This window comes from Oratosquilla oratoria, chromosome 9, assembly GCF_046742065.1.
Source record: "Oratosquilla oratoria isolate Oo_2021 chromosome 9, ASM4674206v1, whole genome shotgun sequence".
Taxonomy (NCBI): Eukaryota; Metazoa; Arthropoda; class Malacostraca; order Stomatopoda; family Squillidae; genus Oratosquilla; species Oratosquilla oratoria.
Window position 1 is genome coordinate 45,311,897 of NC_134785.1, and position 14,672 is coordinate 45,326,568.

General features: G+C 36.2%; 1 protein-coding gene across 2 annotated transcripts in view; it reads left to right on the forward strand.

The window, feature by feature from the left end:
- The window catches only part of LOC143028359 (uncharacterized), a 633,126-nt gene that overhangs the window by 580,041 nt on the left and 38,413 nt on the right, over nucleotides 1-14,672 (forward strand). For both annotated transcript variants that reach the window (XM_076190321.1, XM_076190320.1), the window contains one exon: nucleotides 9,723-10,005. In XM_076190321.1, coding sequence (XP_076046436.1) covers nucleotides 9,723-10,005 — 283 coding nt within the window. The remainder of the gene's footprint in view (nucleotides 1-9,722; nucleotides 10,006-14,672) is intronic.

Below are 14,672 nucleotides of genomic sequence, written 5' to 3' on the forward strand. Positions count from 1 at the left end.
GTAATTGGTGAGGAACAGTGTGGATTTAGGACGGGTAGAGGTTGTGTAGATCAGATCTTTGTGGTAAGACAGATATGTGAGAAAGCTATAGGAAAGGGGAAGGATGTTTTTTGGGCTTTTATGGATCTGGAAAAGGCTTATGATAGGGTAGACAGAAAGGCACTGTGAGAGGTTATGCAGATTTATGGGAAAGGAGGAAAGTTTCTGGGAGCTGTCAAGAGTTTTTATGAGAGTAGTAGAGCTTGTGTCAGGATTAGAAATGGAGAGAGTGAGTGGTTTGAAGTAAAGGTGGGACTTCGTCAAGGATGCGTTATGTCGCCCTGGCTGTTCAACTTATACATGGATGGGGTGGTGCGAGAGGTGAATGCTAGGGTAGTGGGTCAGGGATTGGAGATGGTTAAAGAAAATGGAGAAAAGTGGGAGGTGAGCCAGCTGTTGTTTGCGGACGACACTGCGCTTGTGGCAGGGTCAGAGGAGGGATTGAGGAAGCTGGTGGCAGAGTTTGGGAGAGTGTGTGATAGAAGAAAGCTAAAGATAAATGTAGGTAAAAGTAAGGTGATGAGATGTACAAGGGGTGAAAGTGGCAGTAGACTGGAAGTGAACATTAAGGGAGAGCGACTGGAGGAAGTGGATAGTTTTAGATACTTGGGTGCAAGTGTAGCAGGAAAAGGTGGAGTGAAGGTGGAGGTAGAATGTAGATTGAGAGAAGCGAGTAAATGCCTTGGTGGATTAAAGAGTGTAATGAGGAATAGACATTTGGGAATGGATGCGAAGAGGAGACTGTATGAAGGAGTGATTGTGCCAACAGCACTGTATGGGGCAGAAACGTGGAACATAAGAGAAGAAGAGAGAAGGAGTTTGAATGTGTTTGAGATGAGGTGTCTGAGAAGTATGGTGGGGGTTACTAGGCTGGATAGAGTGAGAAATGAGGAGGTGAGGAGGAGAACAGGGGTGAAAAAGGAGTTGGGAGATAGGGTTGATGAAAGAATATTAGGATGGTTTGGACACATGGAAAGAATGAGTGAAGAAAGACTAGTAAAAGAGGTATGGAAGGCAGATGTGGAGGGAGAGAACATGAGGGGACGTCCTAGGATGAGGTGGATGGATGGGGTGAAGGGGGCTTTGGGGAAGAGGGGAATGTCTGTTGAGGAAGGAAGGGAGAGGATGGAAGACAGAGGTGAGTGGAGAATGGTTGTATATGGATGATGTTGTGATTGCATGAGGAGGAATGGGCGGGGTGGGGGGTGGGGTAGTGTGTGTGAGTAAATTTTGACGCAGCCCGAAGGGATTTCTCCCCGTCCTCTCCTTATATGCAAGGGGGGACGGAGAGGGGGGGTCGCCGATTAAATGAAGCGGCCTTGCTGTGGATGTGCTGTGTCCTGCGACACTGCTTCTGACCCAGGGCGGTGGGCAGGGTGCAGGGATGACCCGTCATCCAGGAGGTGCTCAGATGAGAGGGAGGGTGGGAGGGGTGTGGAGTGTGTGTAGGGATAGAATGGGTAGGAGTGTTTTTGTGCCTTTCCCTTTTTGGCTACCTCCTTGTAAGGGGGAAAAAGCCTTGGTATATGTATGTATGTATTTAGAGAGAAAGCCTGGAGGAAATGGATAGTGTTAGATACTTGGGGGCGAATGTAGCGGGAAAAGGAGTGGCAAATAAATGCCTTAGGGGATTGCTGGGGGTAGGCAAATGTTGTTCCTAATTTCAAAAAGGGAGATAAATCATCTCTATGCAACTACAGGCCAATCAGTTTGATATCAGTTATAGGTAAAATGCTTGAATCAATAATAGTTAATAATATCAGAGATCACTTCCAGAGACATAATTTGATTCGTCACTCACAGCATGGTTTCTCCAAGGGTAAGTAATGTGTGACTAATCTTCTATCATTTTACACTAAAGTACCGGTATATAAGGCATCAGATAACAGTGATACGATATTATTTACCTTGACTTTAGCAAAGTGTTCAACAAGGTACCTCACCGGAGACTGCTAAATAAGATTAAACCCCATGGCATAGGAGGAAATGTGTTAGAATGGATTAGAGCTTGGATCAGTGACAGAAAACAGTGGGTCACCATAAATGGTGTAAAATCCAAATGAGAAAGTGTTTCTAGTGGAGTTCCCAGGGGTTCAGTTCTGGGTCCCTTATTGTTTATTATGTATATAAATGACTTGGACAATGGGATTAATAGTGATATTAGTAAGTTTGTGGACAACACTAAAATAGGAATTAAAGGGGAATGATAAAGAGAATAAAGAGTCCATAGTAAAAGAAGTAAGTGGTTGGAAAAAAGTACAAGAGAACAATAGAATTTAATTTAGAGGTATAGTGGAACAGTAGATGAAAGAACAAACTAAGGACACAGTTATTAAAGTGATGAGGGAGAAGGAGAATATAGCAAGAGACTTAGCGGATAAAAAGAAATGTATAATTTTATTAGGGGTGGAAGAGAAGTATAATCCAAATAGGACTGCAAGAATAAAAGACGAAAAGGAAAAAGTAAATAAGATATTAGAAGTAGTTCAAGAAGATGAACCAGAAACAGGGAAAGAAATAGAAGAAATATCTAGACCAGGGAAATACAATACAGATAAGACCAGACCAATTAAGGTTAAATTCAGGTCACAAATGACAGCAGAGAATATCTTAGCAAAAACAGAGAAATGAATAAAGAGGAAAGAGAGGATGAGAAACAAAAAGACTAGAAGCTAAGGTAAAAACGAGAAAAGAACAGAGTCAGAAAAAGAGAAATTCTATTGGAGAGTAGTGAATATGAAAGTGAGGAAATGGTTCATAGCAGAGAAAAACAGAAGGTTAACAGAAAACATAATGAAAGTAGCAGAAAATTAAAACTGTCTTACACAAATATAAATGGCTTAATAACAGGCTTGAACGAACTGAATGATTATCTGAAGGAAAAAGAATCGGACATAATGGGAATTGTAGAGACAAAATTGAAAGGTCCACTACCACCCAACAGTGTAGGACATGGTGCATATAATTATTGGATTAGAAACAGAGAGATAAAACAAGGGGGTGGAGTTATGTTCCTGACTAAGAAGGATATAAATGTGAGGAATGTCACATATGGAAAGAAAAGAGTAGAGGTGATTATGATGGAAGTGGAGGACAAGGATGAGAAGACCAGGAAGTTTGTAGTAAATTATGTGCCTCCTAAAACGGCTTCGTGGGAAGAGAAAGAACATGAAAATATGTTAGAAGACACAAGGATAACACTACATAAGATAATGGAAGATGGAGGAAGAATAGTTATAATGGGTGACTTTAATTGTAAAGAAATCTGCTGGGAAGAGATGACAGTGAAGGGTGGAGACGACCTATGGGCAAATGTACTACTTGTTATGATTATAGAACATACAATGACGCAATGGATACAAGAGAATACTTGGTATAGAAATGAGGAAGAACCATCGAGACTGAACCTAATAATCACATCAGAACCCGTAATAGTGGACAAGATTGAATATAAGACACCAATAAGTAAAAGTGACCACATATTAGTTGAACTAGAACTAAATGAGGAAAAATACATAAAATAAAAACGAACAATATAGAAAGGGGAGATTGATGTATGAAAAAAAAATTGATAAAGTAAGAGAATTCTTTCAAAAAGCAGACTGGGAAAGAATACACAAGGAGGAAACAACAGAAGAAGAGAAATGTAATATTTTGACAAAAACTTATAAAGGAGTGGAAAAGTTTGTTCCAAGACAAAAGCAAGAAAAATAATATGTAAAGTGTCGGTACAACAAAAGATGTAGGGAGTTAAAAGACAAAAGGGATAAAGCTTGGATAAAATGGAAAAAAGACAAAAGACTTGAAAAATGGAAAATATATACTAGTTATAGAAATGAATATGTACAAATGTGCAGAGAGGAAAAGAGAAAATACGAAAAGGATGTCATAGAAAAATGTAAAGATCAACCAAAACTATTTTATAGATTGTAAACAACAAACTGAAAAACAAACAAGAGTTAGAGAAACTACGACAAGAAGGAGTTGAATACACAGAGGAAATAGAAATGGCAGAAACTATGAACAAGCTATTTAAATCGGTGTTTACAAGGGAGAACATACAATCTAGAGATATCGAGTGGGAGGAGAAAGTCCCCCCCTATGAAAGAAATAGAAGTATCAAGGAATGAAATAATGAATCACTTGAGTAATCTCAATATCAGAAAGTCGCATGGACCAGATGAAATGGCAAACTGGATTTTGAGAGAATGCAGGAATGAACTAATAGACGAAATATATAGTCTAATAAACAGTTCATTGAAAGAAGGAAAAGTTCCAGAAGATTGGAAAAGAGCAAATGTACTACCAATATATAAAGTGGGAAACAAGGAAGACCCTACTAACTATAGACTGGTCTCTCTTATATGTATGATAGCTAAAATTTGTGAAAGAATTATCAAAATGAGATGGGTAAGGCATTTAGAAAAAAAACTGCACTAAATCCAAGGCAATTTGATTTAGACAAGGAAGATCATGCGTCACAAACTTAATGTGTTTCTATTCAAGGCTAATAGATGTAATACAAGAAAGAGATGGATGGGCTGATTTTGCATTTCTAAACCTGAAAAAAGATTTTATAAGGTGCCACATAAAAAATTGCTAAAGAAATTAGAAACTGCAGGAGGAATACAGGGCAAACTGCTGAAGTGGATGGAAGACTTCTTGCAGGAAAGAAAAATGAGAGTGGTGATAAGAGACAAATATTCTAATTGGGATGAAGTGATAAGTGGAGTTCCACAAGGAACAGTTCTGGCCCCAATCATGTTTACTATATATATTAATGATATGGATAAAGGAATTGAAAGTTATATGAGCTTCTTTGCGGATGATGCAAAACTGTTGAAAAAAGTGAACACTGAAGAAGTTTGTGTGTCACTACAGAGTGATCTCAATAAAGTATGAGAATGGAGTAGGAAGTGGGAGATGGAATTCAATACAAAGAAGTGTAGTATAATGGAATTTGGAAGCAAAAAAAGAATAGAGGGATCATATAAATTGGGAGAAGAAATTAAAAAAGTAGAAAATGAGAAGGACCTGGGAGTCATTATTATGAATATGTCCCCTAAGAAACATATAAAAAGAATTTTTGGAGAAACTTACAATTTAATAAGAACAATCAAAGTTGCATTTACATACCTGGACGAAGAAATGGTGAATGAAGAAAATACTAATCACTTTGATAAGACCAAAATTGGAGTATACAGCGATGACATGGTCACCAAGTACAAAAAAAATGTATAACAAAACTTGAAAGAAAACAAAGAGCAATTACAAAATTGGCACCAACACTCAGAACTATCATATAAAGAGAGACTAGCAAAACTTGAGCTACAGACATTAGAGCAAAGAAGAGAGAGAGGAGACTTGATAACTATTTATAGAATCATGAAAGGCATAGAAACTATTGATAGAGAGGATCTAATAAAATGGGATAGTAGAAATACAAGAGGACACGGAAAGAAAATCAAGAAAGACAGTTATAGAAGAGACCTGAAAAAGAACAGCTTTCCCCACAGAGTAATAGACGTTTGGAACAAGTTAGATGAGAAAGTGGTGTGTGCAAAAACAATACACGAATTTAAAAACAGTCTAGATAAAATGAGATATGAAGACGGGACACCACGAGCATAGCTCCCCTTCCCGTAAAATACAACTAGGTAAATACACACACACAAGAACAGGAAAATAAAAAAAATATCCTTTAGAAAAATAGTATAAAAGCAGATGGAGGAAAATAAAAAAGAATCAGTTATGAAAGTAATTAAAGAAAAGGAAAATTGGGTGAGATATACAGTTTACAAAGGTAAATGCATTGTGGTCCATGGTATCCAAGAAAAATATGATGTGTATAGATACCAGGGAGAAAAGGAGGAAAAGGAAATAGCTAAGGAAATTTTGAAAGTATTGAGGACAAAGGGCAGAATTTTGACAAAGAAATTGACAAGATTCACAGGATAGGCAAATATTCAAAAGAAAAACAACATAGACCTCTGAAAATAAAACTAAGAACTCAAATGATAGCCAAGGAGGTACTATCAAAAGCAGTTAAATTAGCAAACAGCGAGAAATCCAAATATATATGGATAAAAAAGGAAATGAGTGATGAGGAAAAAGAGAAAGACAAGGCTCTCAGAATTGAAGCCAATGATAGAAATGAGTAAAGAACAGAGACAGAAAAAAAAAAAAAATGGAGAGTACTGGACCTGAGACTGAAAAAATAGTACATCAAAAAAATGGAAACTTAAACCAAAAAAAGGGAAGAAAATATGAAACAAAAAGTGGCACACACAAATATCAACGGTATAATCTCTGGAATTAATTAACTAAACGACTATCTGGAAATAGAGAAACCTGACATTATGTGAATTGTGGAGACAAAACTGAAAGGCCCTCTAACAAAAAGTATGGTGGGACAAGGTCTATACAACCACTGGGTGAAAAATAGAACAGACAGGTAGGAGGTGCCATGATATTGACCAAAAAGGGTTTAAATGTGACAAAGATAAATGAAGGCGAATATAATGTGGAATTAATTATGATTAAAGTTGCAAATAAAAATATGAAAAGTAGAAAATTTGTAGCAGTGTATGTGCCACCAAAAACACAGGCTTGGTCTGATAGTGATCATTCTAAATTACTGGAAGACACAATGAATGTGCTGAATGAGTTACTGAAAGAGGGTGGTAACATGGTAATTATGGGTGATTTTAATGCAAAGGATATAATCTGGGAAGAAATGATAGTTAAAGGGGGAGAAGAACTTTGGAGCAACACTCTGATGGATGTGACCATCGAATATACCTTAACACAATGGGTTAAGGAAAATACTAAATATAGAAACAATGAGGAACCATCAAAACTAGACTTAATATTAACTTCCAGATATCATGAACAAAATGGAGTATAAAACACCAATTGGAAAGAGTGACCATATACTAATAGAGTTTGAATTAAAAGAGCAAAACATTGTAAGAAGGAATGATAAACATAGAGAAGGAAGATTAATGTACAACAAAACAGATTTTGTAAAACTAAGAAAAAAATTCCAAAACACAAACTTGGATAAATTCTCCATAGAGGAAACAATGATAGAAGACAAATGGAACATATTTAAAGAAAAGTACAAGGAAGGAATTGATAAATATGTACCAAAGAAGAAGCAAAAAGAGATTTATATAAAGTGTTGGTATAACAAAAGGTGCAGTGAGGCTAAAGACAGAAGAGACAAAGCCTGGAAAAGATGAAAAAGAGACAAAAAAAAACATCCAAATGGCAAACATATATAAAACTTAGGAACGAATATGTGAATATATGCAGGAAAGAAAAAAGAAACTATGAAAAAGATATTATAGACAAATGTAAGGATCAACCTAAACTCTTTTACAGATATGTAAATGATAGATTAAAAGACAAACACGAAATTGTAAAAATGCGTGAAAGAGATGAAGAATATATAGATGACATAGAAATGGCAGAAGTTATGATCAGACATTTCAGGTCTGTTTTTACATTTGAGAGCTCACAAGTTTGGGAGGATGGACGACAAGAAAGACCCCCTAAAATGAAAGAAATAAAGGTAATATAGAAAGAAATAAGAGACCAAATAAAAAACCTAGGTGTTAGGAAATCATATGGACCAGATGGAATTGCAAATTGGATACTGAAAAAGTGTATAGATGAACTGACGGACAAATTATACAAGATAATAGACTTTTCACTCAAAGAAGGAAAGGTACCGCAAGATTGGAAAGATGCAAACATAGTACCAATATATAAAGGAGGAAACAGAGATCCTACAAACTTCAGACCGGTATCCCTTACAAGCACAGTAGCAAAAATATGCAAAAAAGTTATCAGAAACAAATGGATCAAACACTTGGAAGAGAATAAAATATTAAACCCTAAACAATTTGGCTTTAGAAGTGAAAGATCCTGTACCACAAACTTAATACGCTTTTACTCGAGATTAATTGAGATAATACAAGAAAGAGATGGCTGGGCAGATTGTGCCTTCTTTGACTTGCAGAAGGCTTTTGACAAAGTACCACATAAAAAGTTAATAAGAAAAATTGAAATAATAGGAATACAAGGTAAGGTACTGGAATGGATAAAGGATTTCTTGAGAGACAAAAATTCAAATTGGGAAGATGTGATAAGTGGCATCCCACAAAAATCTGTATTGGCTCCTTTAATGTTTGCCATATATATAAATGATATGGATGAGGGAGTGAAGTGTTACATGAATTTCTTTGCTGATGATGCCAAATTACTTAAGAGAGTAAGCACAGAAGAAGATTGCAGATCGCTACAAGAAGACCTGGACAAAATATGGGAATGGAGTCAGAGGTGTAAAATGAACTTTAACATTAAGAAATGTAGTATAATGGAATTTGGAAAAAGCAAAAATAGAATATCCAGTCAATATAAATTTGGTAACAAGGAAGTCAAAAAAGTTTACTCAGAAAGGGACTTGAGAGTGGTTATCTCAAGTGACTTGACACCTGATAAACATGCCAATAAATTAGTTGGAGAGACTTTTAACTTATTAAGATCAATGAAAATGGCCTTTGACCACATAGATGAAGAAATGGTAAAGAAAATAGTGGTTGCACTAATAAGACCTAAATTAGAATATGCTGCAACACGGCACCTAACACAAAAAAAAAAAACATAAGAAAATTAGAAAATTCAAAGAGCAGCGACAAAAATGGCACCTTCACTATCAAATTTGACATACGAACAAAGATTGAAGAAATTACATCTATCAACACTGGAACAAAGAAGAGAAAGAGGTGATTTGTTGACCATTTACAGGATTATGAAAGGGATGGAAATTCTTGATAGAGATGACTTACTAAAATGGAACAGAAGAGAAACAAGAGGACATGAAAAGAAGCTAAAGAAGGACAGTTACAGAAGAGATTTGAAAAAGAATAGCTTCCCACGTAGAGTGATTGATGTCTGGAACAAACTAAACGGAGAAACATGAGTGCCAAAAGTATACAAAATTTTAAGAATAAACTGGCTGCGGAGAGATACGAAAATGGGTCACTATGAACATAGCTCTTGTCCCATAAATACAACTGGGTACAACTAGGTAATACACCCAACTCCCCGCCCACAAGAGTTGGAGTAGCGGCTCACAGCGCTACTGAAATTATTTCAGCCTTGGGCGGGATTCAAACTTGGACTGCTGGGTTAGTAGTTCCAAACGCTGCCACTGCACCATCAAGCTGTGTAATGTGAATGATATTTTGATGCAGCCAGAATTTATTCCTCTCTGTCTTCTCTTTTTCTGCATTAGGTGGGGGGGGGGGCTCACCAATTAAATGAAGTGCCCTTGCTGTGGATATACTGTCTTGCTGTATTACTTCTGACCCAGGGCAGTGGGCAAGATGCAGGAATGACCTGTCATCCAGGAGGAGCCAAGAAAAGAGGAAAGTGAATGGGAGTGGAGTATGTGAGGATAAAATGGGTGGGAGTGGATTTATGACTTTGACTTTGGCTACCTCCCTTGTAAGGGGGAAAAAGTCCCCCAGGTATATGCATATATATTATTATTATTATTATTATGTTATTTTTATTATTATTATTTTATTTTTATTTTTTATGTGTTTATTTTATTTTATTTATTTATTTATTTATTTATTTATTTCTTATTTTTTATTTTCTATTTTTTTCAGGATACAAATTTCCAGTTTGGTTCCAAATCAAACACCACAAAAGAAACTCGGTATTATAGAAAGATAGAATTACCTCCAGATTTTTCAAGAACCTTAATATCATCAAAGATGCCTGCATCATACGAGGAGGACCGGAAGGAAGACCAGTTCCTTCAAATGATGGTTCAGAGTCCAGGGTCAGCAAGTTCAGGATCTACGGGTATTAGGGCTGCATCCAGCGGAGGAATGATGGGATCCAGTAGTGGGCCAGCAACCCCAACGAGTAATCGGGGAACAACAGTGTGTGAGTACAATTTATTATGTATATAAATTTCTATGATCTGTTTGACAAGAGAAACCGGTGACAGGCACCTGCTAAAGGTAGTTCTTTTAAGGTGGACAACAGAGAGAGTCATCTCTCTGTTATAATTTTTAAAACCTGCCAACCCCCCTCACCTCCATCTAGAGGTGCAGTCTTGAGGAACTGATACTTGGTCTCTAGATTGAGTCCAAGATCTTTTATCAACTTCGTCTGTATTTCTTCCACCTTTTCACATAAGGAGAACTACAACCAGCAACTGCTCCCCTCCTACTACTTTGAACTGGTGATATAGAAACAGTACCACACCAATACAACACAGATAACAGTTCAAAATTTCTTCCCAGATCTTTGGGGTGGCCCAAGAATTGTTGACAGCCACTGTGGGGTTGCAGGTTTCCAGTCAGTGAAACTCAAGGCAATAGTAATTATTGTTATTATTGTAATTTGATAGGATGTGTCTAGGGTTTATGTGAAAAGCCTTATTTAAGCATCTTTTAACAACATAGCTGTTCTGTTAAGTGCCACTTTCTTGTTGAAGCCTTGCAGTGTGTGTTGGACATAGTTTGTAACAAAAATAGTGTGTTAATGCCTTTACGACTTAACCTTCTTTGATAATTCACAAAGGATCACATTTACCTACTTGTATTTTGTGGGAGAAGAGCTATGCTCATACTGACCCGTAGTTTTATCTTTCCGCATCCAGTTCTTTCTTAAAATCATGTATAATTTTAGCACTTTGTTTTCTCTTTCAATTTATTCCATGTATCTATTACTCTGTGTGGAAAGCTGTTCTTTTTCAAATCTCTTCTGTAACTGTCCTTCTTAAGTTTCTTCTCGTGTCCTCTTGTGTGTCTTCTGTCCCATTTAAGTACCGTATTTTTCGGACCATAAGGCGCACCCGTAATTTGCTATTCCCCGTCCTTACATAAGGCGCACCTGACCATAAGGCGCACCTGGTTAGGTAGGTCAAACACCACCAGAGGCGCCACCGTCGATGACGAGCACAATAGCGCGTCATTTTATGCGCACGCCATGCAAACGGCCAAATTTACATACCGCGGGAAATTTCATTCATACAAATGTTATGCGAGTGTATTTACTACGATCGTAGTAAATTTCAAACAATTACATCATCAGTACATAAAAACATAAGATAAACATGGCGGCTTGCATTCAGCAGTAAATCGAAAATTGGTTTATGTTTCAGTGTAAAAAATGAGCTAAATAAATTCAGTGTATTGGCAACTGACCAAAATGAATGAAAACTACTAGTCTCGCGGATTCTTCTAATACGAAGTCGTGTCGTGTCGGACGAATGGTACGCCATGTTTGTTATGATAGATGCCGACGTCGAAGAAATGAAAGGGTGATAAATTCGTCTAACCTGTTTAATAAATCATTACCTGCAAATTAAATGTCATCCGGCTCGTCCTCGTTGTCGTCGTCGTGAGAGACGTTGGCGTCCCGATCCTATGCTACCGACTTCTTTCATTAGCATATTACGTTGATACATTTTAATTTACAAAATTAATAATTAATCTTATATTGCTATATTGCGCCCATGATCGAAACTAAAAAAATACCCAAATGACTACAGTCTGAGTGGAGCGAGACTAGACCAATGCAAAATGGCTGTCTGTGTTTTGGACGCTATCATGTCATAGCCATGATAGCGTGAATGAATGTGGTGGTATGGACCCGAAAACTGTCGAAGTTTTCTTGTCAAGATACATGCACCTTGGTTATAACTTGGTTGTAACTTTTGTTAAGCCTATGCACTGTCGCCGTCGGCAGGCTAGCTACGAAATGTGTCAAAATAGTACGTCACTATCAGAGGCATTTTTTTGCACTGAAGCCACACATAAGGCGCACCGCACGATAAGGCGCACCACCCGATTTTGGCCGATTTTAAGGATTTTGCCCACGCTTTATGGTCCAAAAAATACGGTAGATTACAAAGGATTACAAAGGCGGAGCATACCGACAGGAGACCTTTTGATCCATATCTAGGTCGGATGTGAAAAAAAAATCATATTTATAATAAAATAATAAATAAAAACTATAATAATGTAAATAACAAATAAAATACATAAATAAATGCATAGGTATAGTTAAATAATAAACAAACAGGTAAATAGTAAATAATAATAGACATATAACTAATAATAAATGAAAATCAGACAGACAAAAGATAACAAAACAAAATCAAATAATATAAAATAAATTATAATCATTACAGCATCTTACTTAGGTAATTATCTAAATGATTTTTAAAGCTTCGAATTGAACTACATTGCACTACCTGTGCAGGAAGTTTATTCCATTCATTAACTACACGGTTGGCAAAGTTGTTTCTACCCACTTCCAAATTGAATCTATTTCCGGACAGTTTGAGACCATTGTTTCTTGTCTGATTCTCATTCAATGTGAAAATTTTGTCACTTTTAATGTCAATTCCCTTTAAAATCTTAAAGACCTATCAAGGATTTCCATCCCTTTCATAATTCTGTAGATGGTTATCAAATTGCTTCTTTCTCTTCTTTGCTCCAGAGTTAATGCTTCTTTCTCTTCTTTGCTCCAGAGTTAATAAGTTTAGTTTGTCCAATCTTTGTATATCAGTTTGCTAAGTGTTGGTGCCATCTTTGTCAATGCTCTTCGAATTCTTTCTAGTTTCTTTATGGTTTTTATTGTACTGGGTGTCCATAGTGATGCTGCATATACTGATTTTGGTCTTATCAGTGTAACTAGTATTCTCTTTACCATTTCCTTGTCCATATAGTCAAAGGCCACTTTCATTGATCTTATTAAATTGTAGGTTTCTCCAACTATTTTGTCAACATGTTTATCTGGTGTCATATTGTTTGAGATAATTACTTCTAGGTCTCTTTCTGAGTTTACTTTTGTAACTTCCTTTGTTCCAATTTTGTATTAAACAGATATTACATTTTTACTTTTTCCAAATTCCATTGTACTACATTTCTTAATGTTGAAATTCACTTTATTCTTTTTACTTCATTTCCAGACATTGTCCAGGTCTTCTTGAAAAGTTTTGAATCTTCTTCTTTACTTACTCTCTTCAATAGTTTTGCATCATCTGCAAAGAAGTTTATATAACATTTGATTCCTTCATCCATGTCGTTTATATAAACAGCAAACATTATTGGAGCCAACACAGAGCCTTGGGGGACTCCACTTAACATGTTTACCCAATTTAAGTTCTTTTCTCTAAGTACCACTCTCATTTTTCTTCCATTCAAGAAGTCTTTCATCCATTCCAATAATTTTCCCTGTATTCCACCTATTGTTTCAATTTTTCTTAGTAGTTTTTTGTGTGGTACTTTGTCAAAAGCCTTTTGTAGGTCCAGGAAGGCACAGTCTGCCAAGCCATCTCTTTCTTGTATTATATCCACCAGTTTTGACTAAAAGCATATTAAGTTTGTAGTACATGATCTTCCACTTCTAAATCAAAATTGGTTGGGGTTTAGTATTTTGTTCTCTTCCAAGTGTTTAGTCCATTTATTTTTGGTGAGTCTTTCACATATTTTTGCAATTGTGCTTGTAAGGGATACTGGTCTATAATTTGTTGGATTTTCTTTATCTCCTCCCTTATATATTGGTACAATATTTGCATTTTTCCAGTCTTGTGGTACTTTTCCTTCTTTGAGTGAGAAGTCAATTATCTTGTGTCTTTTATCTGTGAGTTCATCGATGCATTCTTTTAATATCCAGTTCACTATTCCATCTGGCCCATGTGACTTTCTGACATCAAGTTTCTTTATTTGGTCCCTTATTTCTTTCTGCATCACCATTATTTCTTTCATTTTGGGGGATCCTTCTTAGTGACCATCATCCCACATTTGTGAGCTTTCAATTGTAAATACAGACTTAAAGTGTCTGGTCATTACTTCAACCATTTCTACATCTCTGTATTCTTTATTTCCTTCTCACAATTTCACTATTTCATGTTTGTCTTTTAGTTTATCATTTACATATCTATAAAATAGTTTAGGTTGATCTTTGCATTTTGCTATTAAATCTTTTTTATAGTTTCTTTTTTCCTCTGCATATGTCCATTTATTCATTTCTCAGTTTGATGTATGTTTGCCATTTAGTCACTTTTTTGTCTCTTTTCCATCTTTTCCAAGCTTTGTCTCTTCTATCTATAGCATCGCTACACTCTTTATTATACCAGCACTTTATGTACTCCCTTTTCTGTTTCTGCTTAGGCACATGTTTATATATTCTCTCCTTATATATTTCTTTAAAAATGTTCCATTTCTCTTCCATCTTTGTTCCATCATTTGCAATTTTTTCCCAACTAGCATTTAAAAAAATTCTAAGTTTTTACAAAGTAATTTTTGTTGTACACTAATCTTCCTTCTCTATGTTTCTCGTTCCTTCTCACAACATTTTGTTCCTTAAGCTTGATCTCTTTCCAATTGGTGTTTTATAGTTTATTTCTTCCACATTTTCAGGCTCAGAGGTGAATATCAAATCTAGTCTCGATGGTTCTTCGTTTTGTCTATATCTAGTGTTTTCTTTGACCCATTGAGTCAATGTGTAATCAATGGTCATATCCAGTAGGACGTTGGTCCAGAGTCCCTCTCCACCTCCCGTTGTCAATTCTTCCCAATTTATTTCCTTTGCGT